The sequence below is a fragment of the Ixodes scapularis genome, unplaced genomic scaffold (genome assembly GCF_016920785.2).
Source record: "Ixodes scapularis isolate PalLabHiFi unplaced genomic scaffold, ASM1692078v2 PGA_scaffold7__128_contigs__length_106722199, whole genome shotgun sequence".
Classification (NCBI taxonomy): Eukaryota; Metazoa; Arthropoda; class Arachnida; order Ixodida; family Ixodidae; genus Ixodes; species Ixodes scapularis.
Window position 1 is genome coordinate 88,620,137 of NW_024609882.1, and position 18,455 is coordinate 88,638,591.

General features: G+C 47.3%; 1 protein-coding gene across 4 annotated transcripts in view; it reads left to right on the forward strand.

The window, feature by feature from the left end:
• The first annotated feature begins 10,835 nt into the window (after positions 1 to 10,835).
• LOC8043966 (mitochondrial inner membrane protease subunit 1) overlaps positions 10,836 to 18,455 on the forward strand; it is a 35,862-nt gene continuing 28,242 nt past the window's right edge. Inside the window, exons 1-3 of one of the 4 annotated variants that reach the window (XM_042286199.1) lie at positions 10,935 to 11,068; positions 12,789 to 12,948; positions 16,977 to 17,065. In XM_042286199.1, the coding sequence (XP_042142133.1) occupies positions 16,992 to 17,065 (74 nt within the window). In that variant the 5' untranslated portion in view covers positions 10,935 to 11,068; positions 12,789 to 12,948; positions 16,977 to 16,991. Of the gene's footprint in view, positions 11,069 to 12,788; positions 12,949 to 16,976; positions 17,066 to 18,455 lie in introns of all 4 variants that reach the window. The other 3 variants (XM_040211024.3, XM_029966146.3, XM_040211026.2) reach the window with 3 other exon arrangements.

Here is an 18,455-nt window from a genome sequence, read left to right on the forward strand (position 1 = left end):
GGCGAGTGAGATGTTCACTAAGTTTGTGCACTAAATGGGCCAAGTTTTATTAAGACAGAAGGTGTGAAAGTTATGGTTCGAACGAATAAAGGAATAAAGCTGTCGGGAATATCCAATATTGGACCCAAAATTTTATGTTATAACCAGGCTGTGCGAAGTGCAGATTTGGACACACAGGCTCTTGGACATGACCGTAACTTGACACAACGGTTATAATACCAAAGATAGGTGGCATAGGAAAACCAGGTAGAAATTTGGTTTGGGCGGCATAACTGAATGGGAAACGTTTTGACCGTGAAAGGGCTGTCAATATAAAACCACTCGTTGTGGGAGATGGAGACTTTACAGGTAGGAAGGGACTGGTGCACTGTACTTTCAATTGAAACAACTTTACAAAAGGTGGCTTGAAAGCCGAGAAAACCAAGTTGCCGGCCAACACACGGTTTGGCCGTCAAAGGCTTTTGCGGTCAGCTGTTGCGTAGTAATATGGTTGTGTGAGGTGCTGATCTTCGGCACACAGGCGCTTGGACAGCCGTAACTTGACAAAACACTTATTTTACGATACCTAAAAAAGGTGGCATAGCTTAACCAGGTGGAAATATTTTTGGGCGGCGTAACTAAATGGGAACCGGTTTTGACCACCAAAGGCTGTCGAGAGAATACCACTCATCATGGCCGGGAGGTGCAAACTTTACAGGTAGGAAGGGGCCAGTGGACGGTACTTCCAGTTCGAACAAGTTTGCGATAGGTGGCTCTAAACCCGAGAAAAGAAATTGTTGTCTACAAGACTCAGGGTGTCAGTGTTTCCACATCCAAAAGGAGGCTGATCAAGAAAAGAAGCACACCACATAAACTTCCATACTCAAACGCCGATTCTCCAGTGATGCCGAGTTTCATTGTAGTTTTCCTTAGATTCATATTTGTCACTTTTTGTACCGTCCGAATCTTTCTTCAAGAAGTGCAGACTGCGTGCCATACTGGCCCGGAAACATCGACACGTACGATGGGGACGAAACTTCTTTGGAGGGCATTCCTTCAACGAAATTTGCACTGCATACCCGCGAGTGTGGGATGGCATTTCGCTTCGAGCTGAGATACGAAGGCGTTACTGGTACGAAAGCAAACGCAGAGCGCAAAGCGGCAGTGTAGAATATGTCAGCCGTGCCGACACAGTGGCAGACATGATCGGGAGACCAAATTTCTTGTGTCGTACGGCACGGGTCCATTGTTGTCGCTGTCCCACAAAACATCGACGAGGGGAAAAACTGTGAAACTTCGTCCCCACGAGATACGACGCATAACGATTGGAGCACTTAACGACGCAGTCACGCAGCAGTTCATGCTGTCAACCCAGCGCAACTGCACCGCTCCGACTTCAATGCGTAACAATGTACGCGACGTGGTTTCGTTTCGCTGGGGCATTCGAACGGCCGCGCGGCGGCGCGCCGGTCGCGTCGCACGGAGTGTATATTGTAAGGTGAAGCGCACTTATGGGCTCCTCGTATTCCTGCAGTGCACAGTAAGCTAAAGTTGAGGTGTACTTCCAATACTTTTTGCCAAGTGCATCCTTATGCGGGAAGCGCGCTTGTAAATTACAGGGGAAAAGTCACCTCCCTACCAGATACACTCTTGTATATGTTATGAAACTGCAACTGTTACTACAATCGGAAATGGGGCAGTTCCAACCTCTTTTAAAACAGCTTAACAAATATCCAGTGCTCCCCACGTGGCTTTTGTGTTATCTTGGCTCGATGGCTCCAAGGCCAGCTAAATATGCCGCACCCTGTACATGTTTCATGTTACGTGGTTTGTCTCAAAGAAATTCTTTGTGTAATCTTGTTCTCGTCCAGTTTCTTACATAGAAAAGTAGACTTATAAAATACATTCTCAAATCAATTCAACATCAGTTTAAACTGTGCTTAGAAGATATACAAAACTATACTGATAACATTAGGAACAAAATCTAATGCTTGATGTAGCAGTTACATAGTTTCCTGTCCTCAAAGCAAAATGGCACAAAATGTTAGAAGGATGGTTTCAATGCACTCTAGCCTTTGACACAATATTCAGGAACTCGAAAGATTTCTCGAATGTGAGCCCTTATGGTTCATCTATATGTTATATTCTCTGAACACTTGCACTTTATATATAATGAAGGTCTGAGAAGAGGTAAAAAACGGAAACAAAGTAAAGGAATGAAATTAAGCAGGTAGTGCAAAAATACAAGTTCATGGGGCTAAGCTAGATAGGAGAGACAAACACTGAAGAGAGATTTTTTGACAAAGTCTATGCAAAGATTGATGCAGGACAGCTTGATTGGGATCTTGGCACCGCATTTCAATTATAAGAAGAGCTTGTAACTGGAAAGTGCTAGAGAGAACTAGTTGATTCATTTCCCAGCACCACATAGAGGTCCCGACAAACATATTTCTTCCTTGAACATTGTGTTGACAGGAAGCTTTCAGTGAGATGTCTTTAGCCCAGACACAAGGAACGGCTCAAACCTTCAAGCTTAAGAGAGTGTCTCTGCCAGAGACGTGTCTTGGGAGTTGTAGTTCTGCAACAATCCGCCAAGGTTTTTCCCGTGTAACACAGTTGACAGCAAAATGGTCACCGTGCATCTCCTCCTCTGCCAAGTGACAGAGCGCATGCCTCTCTTGGATGTCTTTCCTCGAGTGTGTTGTGTTGCCTTTGTGTGGTTGCACACATCAAGCAAGTCCATGCCTGTGAGGTAAGGCTGGGCAATCGGTTAACCTACTGAATAATCAATGCATTATTTGCAATTAATTTTTTAATCGGTTAAATTTTTGGAGAAATGAAACACTTTCACCACGCAGGTGTGGAGGAATACACCTGTATGGAGGGCAATTTTTGTAACTCCAAACAAACGAAGAATATTTTATGTGTCTTGGCACCATCAAGCGAGTGCCCGTTTAGTGCGACAGGGACTCTTCTGAACCATCAAAGGAGCTTGCTGTTCCCGGAGGATATCAACAAACCTCCTTGCCTCTGCAGGTGAAGGTATTGGTTTTGGTGTCTTTGGACTGTTCCCAATGCACATTGAGTGGAATGAAAAGCGCCAAAAACTGGGACAGAGTTTTTGCAGCTTTTCTTTCCATGAACCAACTGGCCCAACTCGCCATTTTGTACATCGAGGTTTATTCATCATCAAAATTGTACAGATATTCAGCAAAAGGCAAAAACTAATTTTAACGTTTTAAAAAATATGGGTTGAAATGAACGAAACCGATTAAAGGGTGGCAATTAATCATGTGCCCTACTGTGCAGTGAAAGCGGGGTTTCTTTGCAATTCTTTTGACCTCGGAGGCCTTGACTGCAGTAGAAACCTGTGTCTATCCTTCGTTTTGACCGCGTATCTGGCACTGCTGACTGACGTCAAACTCAATTTGTTAAGGAAATTTTGCAGGCTTGGTCGGAGGCATGATGGGAGAAAAGAAAAAAATGTAGAGCCCTTCACGTGAAAATGGAGGACCAGCGAAGCTGTTATCTTTATGATGTCTACGACGATGCCATAGGACGACGCCTAGAACGATCTCGACAACAACGTCTAGGACAACCTCAGGGATGATTTCTAGGACGACCTCAGGGATGATGTCTAGGACGTCCTCAAGGACAACTTCTAGGACAACGTCTGGAATGACCTGAAGGACGACTTCTAGGACAACCTCAAGGATGACGTCTAGGACAACGCCTAGAGAAATTCAGCACTCTGGTGACAACCAGAGTGCAAAGGCTGAAAAGGTTGCCGCCATCTGTGAGAGGCAACCCAACAACTGGCAAGCCGGTTGTCTGGTTGCCGCCGTCGCTCATAGATGGCAGTAGCTGTCTGGAGCTTTGTGTTGACATTTGTTTGTCTGCAGACATGATAGTGGGGAAACTAGCCCTTAAACGCTGTGAAAGTGACTCAACGAGGCCAGTTTTTTTTTTTTGGTCGAGTCTCGTTATTTAAAAGTTGCAACTCGTAAAAACTTTTATGTCGAAAAGACAAGAGTGTGGAAAATAGAGGAGACCTAAATTGCTGTCTACTTTTCGTCGACTGTTTTGGTGTCTGGCACACCAAAGTGACACCTCCTAAGCAATGAAAACTTGCTACCGATCGAGCCGAAACTTGTGTTAAATGGTAAACCTGTTAAGGTGTATCCACACGACGGACCAAATTGCTGTTTTGGTCCGCGGGCCGCGCATCACGTGATCTTACGTCACCGGTTTCCGAGGTCCGCCGGCAGTCCGCGGCCCGCGCTTGTGAGAAATGCCAAGCGACTTTTCTCGCCCGGACCTTGGCGGCGGACTGCGGCGTTTTTAGTATAATTGAAGTGCTAAGTCTGGCAACAAGCAGACTTTTGCTGTTTGGATTGGAATCCAAATTCAAAGTCGTTTTCTTTTGGCGCCAACTGTTGAAGACTAGGGGTGTCGCGAACTTTTGTCGAACCGGATTTTTAAGTCAAACTTTCGGGGTTCGGCTGGGTCGAACCGGTTCGACGAACCTTCGAACTTTTCACCAGATTCGACCGGTTCGACTTTGCGGATAGTGTGGCCAGACCTTGATACACGGATGTCTAGGTTTGGAGAATTTATTTTTATGCAAAGAGTTATTTTGTTTTATGAACAGTTGCAATTAAAAGAAACCAATTTTAGTCACTGAAGACGTTAATAACTTAATTGTTTTGTACTGTATTAACTTAAATAACCAATCAGCGGTGCCCTTAATTCATCCCTTAGCCATTACCATCCAATCCGAAGCCAACTGTCCAGCCTGTCGCGCATGCGCACACGAGTCGAACCTCAATACAAGGTTCGTCGAAATTTCCGCAAAAAATTCGAAAAAGTCGAACCTGGTCGAACTCGAACCTCGGCCGGTTCGCGACACCCCTATTGATGACGAAGAAGACGAACCTATGTTGTGCGACGATGCAACTTTTTACTTCATCGCGCTCGTGGAGCAATTGCATGCCCGCTCTGTGGGACAATAGTCGCGACGACTACTCAAATAATCATCTGAAGATGTCCCTATGCCTTTTTCACTTCATTCAAGTCCTCCTCGATCGGAGTCAATAGTTAATGCCAGGGCCACCGCGGCCAAACCAGGCCAAACATCTCTTTCGTTCAACCTCCATCTTGGCTCCTTACAAATAGCCTCAAAGCAGCTCGCTGCATGCGTTTGGCGGAGCTGTGAGGTCGAGGGTTAGACCGGCCCGTTCGCTCTGTCGTCTGCTCTTTTGGTCCGCCGTGTGGATGCTCATTGCGGCCCGCGGGCCGCGCATCACATGATCAATCGGTCCGCGGCCCGGTCCGTCGTGTGGATACACCTTTAAGATAAGTCAGAATATATGAAAATTTATGCGCCGAAGATATATGGTACAGCAGTGTTGACATGTACACGAGATAACCTGTCATCCATAAGTTTGAACAATTGTATGTCGCTGAACTGTTGGATGATCATATTATATGGCCAGGTTCAAAATGTGATCAAGCTCTCGCCTGGCAATCCCGGGGTATGGACTATTGTTAGCTGCGCGTGCTAAAAGCGCGAGCTACTCGCTTTGAATAAAGTCGCGGCGGCTGCACGAGCGCTCGTGCAGCAGGTGCTCTAGTCAGGGCTGTCAAGGTTGGCCGCTCGCGCTAGCGCAGCCTTCGCGGTCAGTCCATGCTAGGGTAAGACGAAGTATAGAGCTGATTGGCGGACACTTGCATGGATCGGTGTTCCTGTTGTCAAAGCCTGGTGAGCGACGTCGTGCTTCAGAGGACGCATAATGTTCCATATGGTCCAGTGGGAACTAGGAATTACTTGAGAAGGATGCTTGTGGTTATGGTTGGTGGTGCACAGTGCAAATTAGGACAAAACATTTTGCCTCCAAAATAGGGGAATTTATGTTGGCCATGTGGAAAACCCATCAAAGTCGTGGAAACCCGAAATGAAGGATAATTCAACGTTTGTCTTGAAGATTTAAATTTATATGTCTTTTACTCGTGGTCGGTTGGAAAAGGTTAACGTGGTACAATGCTGACTTGTGCTCCTGTGTCAACCAACAATTTAACTTCTGTATTTCGTTTGAGAGTTAAAAACGGACAAGCCGTCGCATTATGCACTTGACTGGACACCATCAGTAAGTAACGTGGGGGTACAGGTCTAAGAGGCGTTGCACGAGGGCCGTACCCAGAAAAAAATTTCGGGGGGGGGGGGGGGGGGGGGGGGGGGGGGGGGGGGGTTTCGGGGACAACGGCGGCCATTTTGAAAGTGTCTATTGTCTTATTTTCGCCTATGAATTCTGTGCATCGGTGGCATATAATGGAGAGTTACAGCAAACCGGAGAACCGGTCCCGATTTGGTACCCGGTAGCCGACCGGCGCCACTGCGCGTGCGCAGAGGTGGAGATTAAAATCGGCTGGCTGCCAGTGCACCGACCAGGGCCGTACCCAGAAAAAAATTTCGGGGGGGGGGGGGGGGGTCAGAACCCCTAACCCCCCCCCCCTGGTTACAGCCCTGCGTTGCACTATACTTCAGGAGGAGAGAAGAAAAAGGAGGATTAGAGAGAGAGGAGGGGGGTGAAAAGGAAAACTGGGAAAACCCCAAAAAATTTGTTGAGAAAAACAAAAGGGAAAACGTTGAAATGCCGCCCTGTGTGGCTGGTTCAATGTTGGTTACCTTGGGACTGCTGTTGGCCTCATCAGACACCTGTGATTCTGCTGCTGCTTCCGAGTCCATGAGGTCCTCGGTAGGATTTTCAAGAGTTGTACGGTTGGCGTAGGTTGGGATATGGTCTTCTGGTTCATGCCTGTATTTCCTGCATGCGCTGCACCATGGAGAGCGGCACTGACTTCGAACATGTCCTATCTGCTTGCATTACAGGCACTGTGGCGCTCTACCTGGCATATGGAGACCAGAACAGCGGTTCATAGAATCAGCTGGCACGTCAAGTTGTCCACAGCTAGTCCCTCGTATTGATACTACTCTTGTGGTCTCTACCTCTTCGTAGCCAGAGTAGTGTGATTTGTCGCGAAGGACACTCTTTACTAATTACCATCAAGTGCTACGTTTGCATCTTGGACATTATTTGTTTGGATCCAGTGCACCTTCATGGGTAATGCAGTTCTACTTGCGTCAATATATTCAAGCATATCTTTTATTTTACTTGAATTTGCCAAAGTTGTAGTAATCTTTTTCTCCGATCACACTGTGAGCAGCCATACGCGGTTTTATTGGAAGGTTCCGAGGGACGAGAGTTAGTTAACCAACTCTCGTCCCTCGGAGGATCAGCGAGTTGTCCAGTAGCTTACTGTTCGGTAGAGGGGGCAGAAGAATCTTGTGTTCTGTGGTGTTTGATGCAGAAGGAGCAATATCAATTGTTAAGCTATGTTCAGCATACGCCTGGCTAGGCTTCGCCTTTGAGATTTCCTTGACGGAGCTCCAACGCTGTCATTTAGCTCGATGTCCTCTTTGAACACCACCAATCCCCCCTTCCTCTTCATATATCTCAGTTCTGTACAATGGATTTTGGATATTTTTCATGAGTATGAAATATATTGACTGCCGTGACCTGTAGCCCCCTGACACAGTGCCCTGACCAGCCCTGACACTGACACCCTCGAAAGTTGGGCCCTGTTCCTAATTTCTGCACAATGGGTAATATGGGCAATATTAGAGTTCAGCGTCGGGTTTCCTGCGCGGCATTCGGAGTCTGCTCCTCACGTGACTCAATTTAGCGAATAGCGGCGCGGCGCGCTCAAGAGCCGGGGGACGTACGCCGGGCCGCGCAACGTCTACTTTCCTGCACGGCATTTGAGTGCACGTTTGCAAGTAGGGTGACTGGCCGCCGCCATGCTTCTTTTTATTTTAATTACCCAGGGGGTTGTCTTATATCTATGCTATACTCGGCGACAACTTTTCTTGGCAATGCAGTGGAAGGTACAGGCCCGCGTCCCCTCTCCCACTTTGAGTGTACGCAGTATGTATGATCTCTATGGTACGCAGGCTCTCCTCCTCCCCCATTTCCGGGGAGAGGAGGAGAGCCCGCTGCATTGCCAAGAAAAGTTGCGTATGGATGACGGTTCTGTGGTCGCAGCCAATTATGATAGCTGGTGGGACCCGTTGCTCTCGGGCAGGGTGCGCAAGCGCGTCCGTACACTGTAGGACGCGACCATGTTATGCTGGGAGAACCATCCATGCGTCTCTGTAACATTCGATTTTGCACGCGCTACGTTCGAAGCATCTGTCAACATCTGTAGACGCGCTATAACAAAACTTGAAAAAAAAAGAAAAAAAGTTATATGCAGCTCGCGGTTTTATAGCGTCCCATTAAACATTCCTTTCAGCTTTATTATTTCATTGCTTTCTATCATAGCTTCCGTGAGCCCGTATGTTTCACTTTGCCTGATAGCAAAGCCGAAGCTATCTGCCAAAGCATGTTACCCTGAACGAGGCACTGCACGAGCGAGCTCGGCGCTCGCTCTTGTAGCCTCTGCTACGCTGGTGTAGCGAGTAGGAAAAATTGTAGTGGGGAAGCGTAATGACGCACATTCGAAACGCGAGCCAAATATTCTATTTTTCTCGGCTGGAGCGCTGCTCAAAACGTGAGAGCAGAGCCGTATGTTGGGAGCTACGGGCCCGTCATGTCGCCAGTCGTGTGCTGGGTGGAGAGCGCCATGTGCCATGCTTCTGCTCGTGCAGACACGCCCATGCAATTGCAAGAAGCTACGTTCACGCGCACGCTGCACGTGCTTGCAATCGTAAATACAGGAAGGCGCACCCTAGGAGAGAGGCGGTCGGCGGGTAGTTTCAGTTTCGCCGGGTTGTGCATATGTCGTCTGCTATCGTCTCCGCACCGCCAGGGACCGCCATTGCTCATGTCGTCGTGAACTTACGCTCGACGCAGTAAGTAACGGTTTCTTCTATTCGCTACACATCAGACACAGAGAATAACGAAACAATTACGGTTTGCTGGCACGGGGAGCGAGCGAAAACGCCGCAACGGCGAAGGAACTCAAATCGACGCACGCAGACAACCTCCGAACAGCCACCTAGAGTAGTACTCAAGTTTTATAACAACCTTGTTCCCACATGGCCAATTTCCTTATAGCGAAGTAGCAAAAGGTGCATTTTTGCGCTTGAACGGATTATCAGCATTTTCTTCACAAAACGAAACGAAACGAAACTACGTATATTGCAGACGAGCCAAGTTAGGCCAATCCAACAGTGTTGCCAGATTGGGCTATATATAGCCAAATTGGGCTACATTTTTTTCTAGTTGGCGTCGAAATTTCGCCTTTGGCTATGTGGCTATTTTTGGGCTATTTCTAAGGGTGCGGCAAACTCTTGTCGAACGTCGAACTTTGAGGTTCGACGTCGAACTTTGAGGTTCGACTAGTTAATTTTCGAACTTCTAGTCAGTTTCGACAAAAAAATTGTTTCTCTTTTGGCTAGTCGAGAGGAAAGAGAGGAAGGAGAATGGCTTCAAACTTCTACAAACTTCGGGGTTTTCACAATGCGCAGAAAAGCAGTGCTAGCAGACTTCAAGCGGTCTCCCCACAGCGCAGTGAAGCAAATCAAACAAACAAATTGCACTGTTTTTACAGGTCCGGTAGCGCGTCCTCTACCCGGACGTAGACTGGACTAGAGCACTATATAGCTCCTTCGGAGCAGAGTAGCGCAATCTAGAACGCCGCCTCTCGGCGACTAGCGGCGAACGCCCGGAGGTTCCAACTGCGGTCAGAAATGCATGGAGAACGTGAGAAAATCGTTGTTTCTCCAGTATTGTGGGAATGTACGGAATCGCAATCATTTTTGACATAATAATGGAACACTTTAGAATAATTTGCGCTAAGTTTTGTGCCCCGCAAGGACCTGACTTTTTTTTAAAAATTGCCTGAGCGGCATCATGCAGCAGACGACACGGCGACGTCACACCATTCACGTGACCCGCTCCAGCCAACCCGAAAAGCCCATCTCCGCTCCGAGCAAAAATCGTCTGCTTCAAACGCCCTTGCCTTGGAAATTGCCTTCTCAAAATTTGCACACGCATCCGATATTGTTAAAACTTTGATAAAGTGTTTAGTGCTTTACTAACTTCACGACAGACTAGTTTTGAAAAGTGTGAACTCGCCGTTCATTTTTTAATCAGCCGTGTTGTGTCGATCTCCATGTATTCTCCCATAGGGCGGGCCGCCTCCTGGAACCCTGAGTACCACGTGACTCGCGCCGAGCCGCTCTGTCGGCCATGTTGTCGGCAAAACACGGGGTTCAAAGGATTGCGTTACTCTGCTCCGTAGGAGCTATATAGTGCTCTAGACTCTCCAAACGCAGCTTTGGTGCCCATTGCGAAAATTCTTAGGCATCGCCAACTTTAAGAAAAGAAACACAATAAAAAAAAATAGCTTGAACCGGAACGGGGGACGCTCATATTCTACACAAAGGAAAATAGACGGGTGGGTTATTAGTAAGAACCTTAGATATAGGGGGTGCTAGTTTAAAACTCCCAGTTCTGACTGTTCTGCTTCTACATTCTGTTCGCTTCATGTATGTTTTCTATCTCGGAAAACCTACGAAGGATGGGTAATTGTTTCACAAATTTTCATCCTTCTGAAGATTTTTACATATATATATATATATCAGGGGACCTAATGTACACAAAAAGTGGCGCATCTGAGGGTTGAAAAAGAGAATTTAACGTGTTGTTTTTTATGCGTTTATGAAAAATTGTCAATAAAAGGCTTAAAAATCGTTGTTTTTAATCTTGCTTATTTTGGGCTATATTTATTTTATGGCTTTGGCTATATTTGGGCTATACCTCCCAGCCGTTTGGCGGTTTTTTGTTGGGACCATCTGGCAACACTGCAATCCAAGCCAGAAGTCTTCGAGCATGGGCGCATGGGCTTTCCGCTGCGGTCGGTGATTCTTGTGCTCTTGTGAACCCTCTTATGAGCTCTAAGTGTCTCCAGTTCGATGACATTGTTGGGGCGCGTCCTGACAAAATGCGCAAAAATTTCGGGATTCATCATCCAAAGCACCGCCATCGCGTACTGTGTTGTCGAGTTTTGTGGTGGCCTTGTGATCGTAAGTGACGCAATAGGCGCATCTCGTTTCATTTTCTGTGACCAAGCTCGTTGCACGTGATATTCTTTGTTTTGCTTCTGTTCCCAATCACCTACAGTGATCACACAATATATTTTTTTCCTCTTTGGCGAACTAGAGCTGAGAAAAACACCCCGCGAAGTTCATAAGGCATGAGACATGAACATGATGGTAAACCGGAGACTGGGGTAGAAGTAAGACGGAAAAAGAGCAGGCAACGTCTCATAACCCAGCTACAAAGTTTATATCGTCTCCAATGCCGTCACTACAATCGCCAGAGGCAACGAAAGCCCAGCGCCCCTCGTGCGGATGATTTTTCTCCAGAGCCTTCGGCACGTTCGTGTCTATACTGCCCGACTTTTTTTTTTACTGGTTTTTAATTTGCACCGAGCCTGAGCGCGCTGAACGTGGTAGCTTAAGGAAATTTTTCATTTCTTGAATTTCGCTTTATTTTAAAGGTTAAGGCAAAACAAAATTACAAAAAGAAGCAAAACATAACCTGCTTCATGACGTCCTTGGTTGCTTAGCGCTCACGGTTGCCGCACTCCGCGTCGACGGCTCGAGAAGGCGCCACTAAAGCATTTTCTGGAGAGGCTGTATGAAGCGGGCAGCCAGGGCGGCTCGCATTGCATTTGCTGCACAATTAAACACCAATTCGGCATTTCATTGGCCACAAACGACAGCAAACACGGGGTAAAGATCAGTTCAGAATGGGAGCCACTTCGCACTGCCAAACCACCAAACCGCAAGCCAACCTTCTCGCTAAAGGCCTTCGGAACGCTCGGAACCGTTCGGGTCCTCCAGTCCCTATACGACCGCAGTGCCGCTGCGTACATCCGGAACCTCTCTACGCTTGCCACTCGTTGGCGCCTGATCCCACTACACCTTTCTAGTATGCGCCGCCTTTTCCACTGCTCGGTGGCGGGTATGTTGACGGGTTATTTTTTGTTTCCGTACTTTATAAACTGCATGTGTTTCTTTTCTGATCTAAAATGCGGAGCAAAAACTACCTTTATAAACAATTGAAACGGTTCGCGCCACTTTTATTTTGTATTCCTACTAAAAAGAAGCTTTCAGTGGCTTTGACCAGTAGTAAGCCCAGGACCAAAGACCTCGCATATCGCATGCTTTCGGCACCGCGGGTCGCCCCTGTAGGTGGAGGAGGTTTTCGCGTCGTCCGGTTAAAATATGACGCTTTGATATTTAGTTACTCTCTCCGTGCCCGCTGGCTTGCCCGAACCCCGAGAGACGTGGGCACCGCAAAAGTGGTAGACGCTTAAATATGATTCCAGGGCCCCTTTAAGACTGGTGAATGCGTTTGATGTCCCTGCTTCGTCCCTGGAACCAGTGTTCTTTTCCCCATGCATTCCGCGCGCTCCTCTTTCTTTCCTTTCAACGTACAATACATTTGAGCTGTGAACGAGCGGTAATATATAATCCCTGGAGAAGGGTAACAAGGGGGACAAAGGAAGAAAAGAAATCTCCAAACACAGCTAGGTGACTGGTGCGTGCTGAAAAAAAAATCCGCCTGGTCCTGGTATCGAACCAGGGACCTCTCCACTTCTAGTGGAGCACTCTACCAACTGAACTAACTAAGAGCTCGATGTCAGTAGAGCAAACGGGTTTTATCATCTGCCACCAGTCTAACACTAACAAGCTGAACGGCCTTTTAAGGTTATGGTTTTTGATGCAATTAATGCAGAGGTGCAGGCGAGCTGAACAGGATAAAAAAATAATAATCCCTGGAGAAGGGGGACAAAGGAGAAACAGCTGGGTGACTGGTGCATGCTGAAAAAATCCACCTGGTCCAGGTATTGAACCAGGGACCTCTCCTTTTCCAGCTGAGCGCTCTACCAACAGTTGTAAGTTATAGCACTTGTCTGTCTTCTGTGTTCCGTTCCTGTCCTTGTCCTCGTCTCTTTGTGCGCTATTTTTTCATCATGTTCAACCAGTACCAACTTGTCCAGCTTACCGCCTTCCCACGACAAGACACAATAAAACGAGAGTGTGAAAAAAGAAAAAGCACCTACGCAGTTCTTAACAAAAACGGGAGTAAACCTTGGTTACGGAACCTTTACACAAAAGGTCACTGTTCGGCACAACCACTACCTTGCCCTCCGCAAACGCGAGGGGTTCACAACTGAACACAAAGAAACAAGCTTGGCTTCCAAGAACGAAGCTTACAATGGTCGCACCGTTGTTAGTTGAGATGTACCTCAACAGCTTAGATAGAGTCTTGTTTGACAAGGTGATTGAGTTGTAGTAAAGCAAAACTATCGATAGCACTACTGATAGTATCGATAGTCGCCAAAAATCTGACTATTGATAGTACTATCGATAGTCGACTATCGATAGTCGGCTATTGATAGTTCTGTGACACTATCGATAGTTTTGGAAAAGCTATCGATAGTCTTGGAAAAACTATCGATAGTCAGTTTATCGATAGTTATTGAGTTGACACCGGACGTGGGCTTCATCAGAAGATATGCCCGTGCTGTTTTTGTCTGCACGTTTGAAGATCAAAGGTCAGAGTCTTGAGAAGCTGATGAGGTCAACGGCCCCAGAGCTGTAGTTGACAGTAGGAAAACCAGAGGAGAACATGTTGCAGTTTTTGGACTTTTGCATTCAGGTGAAAACTGGTTTATGTTAGGAATATGCTAAGCAAATGGCTAAACCAGTGCTTCCTAATCAATGTTGTCACTCTATGAATGTTAAAGCGGGAGTTGGGAAATCATTGATTGGTAATCCATTGGAGAGGTGTTGTATCCATTTCATGAGTCAAGCGTTAGAAAGGCATTGGGGAAGATTGGAGGGCACGGGGTACGAGGGAACTTTTCTGAAACGACAACTTTCCATTCAACTCTGAACTAAGCAGGACGAACCAAGTGTGAGGGGCCGACGAGCTGCTATCCCACATTTCCACAATGTTTCTCCTAACCTAAAAGCATCTGCAAAGAAGTTTGGCTTGGAGGCTATCGTTCACGTCAGATTTCAAGCTATGCAAACTTGCGCCTTTTAATGGGGAAAGAAAGAAAGCCCAAAAACACATAGCAAAAGGTCGGTTCCGTGCGATTAATCTTTTTATGAGATCCTTTTGGAGTGCAGGTTTAAATACGTAGGTCAGACGTCGACGTGTATAAACAATAGACTGACTGAACACAAACAGAATGTGAGCTTAGGAACAACGCTTCCAACTTGGAGTTAGCCAGGCACCTTCAGGAATGTCCTACATGTAATGTGGACCAGTCTGGAAGTAATTCACAAGAACGTAATGATATCAAACGTGGAGTTCGAGAAACAATTAGAATAAAGACTTCTGGTAACTGTCTAAATCAGGCGTTCCAGTTCGTGAACAAATGCAAACAGTTTGTGTGCCTGTAAGATTTTTCTTTTTCTTTTTTTAGGGAACATTGTAGGGTTGTGACAAGGTAGTGGAACTGAGTAGGCAGTTCCGAAGTGTTAGCAGTGTCTATGTGCGTATCTTTGGACTGTGTAATTTGTTAGAAAAAGTGCAGTTTTAGTATTTTTAGTTCATTCTTGGAGGGCAAGGTTTCTAGTTTGTTCTTGGAGGGCAAGGTTGTTTCTTTGTGTTCAGTTGTGGACCCTTGCATTCGCAGAGAGCAAGATGGTGGATGTGCTGAACTGTGCCCCTTTGTGTAAATATTTCGTTGCTGAGGTTAAAGGAGATAACAGAAGGTTTATCTGCGTTTTTGTTAAGAACTGCATGTGTGTGTTTTTTCTACTTGTTTTATTGTGTTTTTTGCATGTGTTGCCTTTGGTGGTTGCAGTGACGGCTTTGGAGACGTGGTATATGAGGCGTGTACGAATTAATCTTTGTTGCTGAGGTTGCCTGTTCTTTGTCTTCCTTTGCGTTTTCCTACCCTTCTCCGGCTTACCATGATGTTCAACTTATACCAGCGTGCCTGCACTCTGACTACTTTTTTCGTTAACTGGATAGTGTCAGCTTTTGTCTGTGCACTGGTTTTCACAGCAAGAATATTTATGAGGCTGAGGTTTCTTCATTTACCGCCTTTCATGGACGGTCTCCTACTGCTCGAAACACAGCCGAAGTTAATTGCCTCTTGACGGTGCATTATCACTTGCCGGAGGTAGAACGTAGGCTCACAACATGTTACATAAATCTCGGCAATTATAATAAAAACTTTTAAAAAGTACACGTCACACAAAAGTTCCCTTAAATGCCCCCCCCCCCCCCCCCCCCCAAAAAAAAAAAGTTTTAAAATTGCAAAAAACAAAAACAAAACAAGGAACAAGTAGAAGAAGTCTACAGACAAAGCACAATCTGCCTTTCGTTTCATTTGAGCAGCTTTTATTTTATAGTGGCGTAGTACCAACTAGCGCAACGTTTCACTGTACCATTTTTGTGTTGGGCCATATCGATTCAAAACTCTCGCAGTCAGACGGTAGAGCTGACCGTAGCCGTGGTACACTGCACACTTTTGCCTGCCTCCCCCTTTCTCCCCTTGCCCCAACACGGCCCCCTCGTGCTTCAGGAGAGGAGGGCGCCAAAAGGATTATCTTTCCCGCAGAAAACCGAGACTACGTTTAAAAGACGAGCACCTCCTGCAAGGCCCTCTACTCTTTCCTCTTTGGCAGAGCAAATAGTAAAGAGGAGTCAAACAGGAACTTGCCCCGTCTGTGTTGCGCCGTCCACCCTCCTTTAAATCTAGCCGGTTTGTGGACTCTTGCAGGCTCGGTCCGCCCAACCTAACTTTCTCGACTCCCGTTCGCGTGCAGAGTCCTAGCTGCCTCGGTGTAAACGGGGTTTTAGTCGCGGACAAGCTGAGAACGGTGGGGAGCAGCTTTAGTTGTCCCGCCTTCGGCATTAGCTTCTTAAAGGGCAACTCCGCTTCATTTTTGGTTTTGAAAAAACAATGCAGTCCTCTTCAGTATCGCCTAGGAAGACCACACGTCAAATATTACCACGCAGTTCTGTCTAAATGTTTTTTAAACGGTCCAGCAAACTTTGCAACTTGCCAAGTTGCCGAAATCGACTGACTTGAGCGGGCGAATTCAGGCGCAACCAACAGCGCAGTCAAGGCTACGGCATGGGCGGAGCCAACATTGAGCTAAACGCCATCTACATGGCCCCCTTTTGCTTGTTTTCACTTCTCCGGGCGAGCGTAGCGCATGACGTCAGCAACGTGGCCTCTCGGCGCTCAGCAGTGTCCACGTGATTGGCGTAACGCGTTTCCTGGGAGCCGTCCGGCCGCCCGCCGTGGTCCCGCCGTTACCGCCGTCTTCCGCGTCACAACCGCCGTCGTCGTCTCACCGATTGTGATTATTGTCTCTCGGAGTTTCGTCCACACTACGGACACCACGTGCGCGCACACTTATGCCGCAGTTGTGCAGACGTCGTCGAATGCCGTAGACACCAAAACGTAGCGAAGAGTGCGGTGCAGACGACACTCGCGCCTGCCACACGCCCGCCCCCATCCCGCCCGTCGTTGGGCCGAAGATCACGTGACATCTCGTACCACGTGATGGCCATGTACTTGGCGACCCGAGGCCAATGTTGCCGGGCGGAGCCGAAGTTTCGGTTTCGATTTTTCGCTCGTGTTTAAAATCAGATTTAAAAATACATATCCCATTTTTCGCGAAGCAAACGACGTAGTGTGTTTCACTAGGGCTTTTTAATTCAAAATCAAACATTATCCCGAAATCTTCGGAATTGAGCGGAGTTGCCCTTTAACTCGGGCGTCTCCCCAAGCGGTCGAAGCATAATTGAAGGTACAGAGCATGTGCCGAAGGCGTTCTGAAGACATTCCCCAACGTTCTCAATCTGTCCGTGGCTCCAGTTGTGCTTTCTGCGTGTTCTACGAGCGGGTGTAGGGCCCTTATGGTAACCATGCCCTCGTCTTCGTTGCAGTGCAGCGGTTCCTCCATGGAGCCCACCATCCAAAATAACGACATTATCTTGACGGAGCAGGTCTCCGTGCACATGCATAACATTCGAAGGTAGGTGATGCCAAAGCCCATTGCTTTACCTTGGGGCAAAAACATAAAGATTGCTTTGCTTTTGGCATAGGCTGTGCGTGTGAGCATAGCACGATGGTATGAAGCTATTAAAATGGCCGCATTACGGTTTGGATATTTAACGTTGCTGCTAAGGCGGCCTCAATAGAAACTCTAACGAAACTTGAGGCCCCTGGCTTTGTGATTGCCTACTTGAGCGTCTGAAATACAGGCAGAGGACGCGAAGCGCCCACCCTCGGCGAGCTTCCGAGACCGCCGAGCTAATCGAGATGCTCCCGTGCGCCGGCCGCTTCTGTGGGAAGCCTGTGCTGGGCGGGGAAGTTGTGGGCACGTGCCTCGGTGCGAAGCGGTAAAGCTCAACAAGAGCGGTGCGATTGCTCTAAAAATGAAGGGTTCTGCCAGGCCCCTGCACCGCTTCCGTTCCGTTCTGCCAGATTGAGCAAAGGCCTATTGTTCCGTGTGCCCCTTTTGCTTTTCTGCTCTTGGACCTAACGGTGCCGGCACATCGGTAGTTTAGCCCCATGTTGAAAAAAAAAAGAAAACGCTCGTTCCAAATTGCGAGGCAACAACATGCCTCTTGTGTAATCCTCGTCCAAATATTGGTCACTGGAGAAAATCGGCCATCCGAGTTAAAGGGACCATGAAATGATTTTAAAATCGAGTTTCATCCACCGCACGTCGTAAAAGGTGTGAAAAGAAACACAAAAACACAAAAATAGGGAGCCAAAAAAAATTATTTGCTATAGAACTTTTAAAAGAAAACTGGACTCTTTTGCGCCTTCCTTCCTTCGCCTGTTCACTACGATGCATCCGCGGAAATGGAGCACGTCAGCCAAATCCAGGTCGCCTATTGGGTAAGAGCCTACCTCACCAGCACCGCGATCGTAAACAATAAATAGCCGGCAAATGTTTCCTAAAAGTTTTGTTAAATAATATTCAGATCCACATTTTGTAGCATAATTAGAGATGTGTGGCGAAAATTGCCAAATTTGATAATGCTGAGAGCCAAGCGCCATCTATCGTGTGGTAAACGAAGCAACTACTGCGCGTGCGCAGTAGGGCAGGGCCGACAGTTACTTGGGTGCGTGCTTGGGTGACGGCGACCGACGAACATTTATTTTCTTTGTTTTCCTTCCTCTCAAAACTCTGACTGACTGAACGTTTATTTTTCTACGTGTTCTTCCCGCGCGCGACTTCAAGCAGCAAGAAAACAGTACTTAAAACAGACCACGACGAACAAGAACGCTGGATCCACCGACTCTGACGAAGCGAGCTGCTCAGAATATAGGCCTAGCAGGCATTCCGACTCGGCGCTGCGTTGCTTCGTCGCAAAACCGTCTGCCTGCGACCGGCTGGCGTGCTAAATGGAATA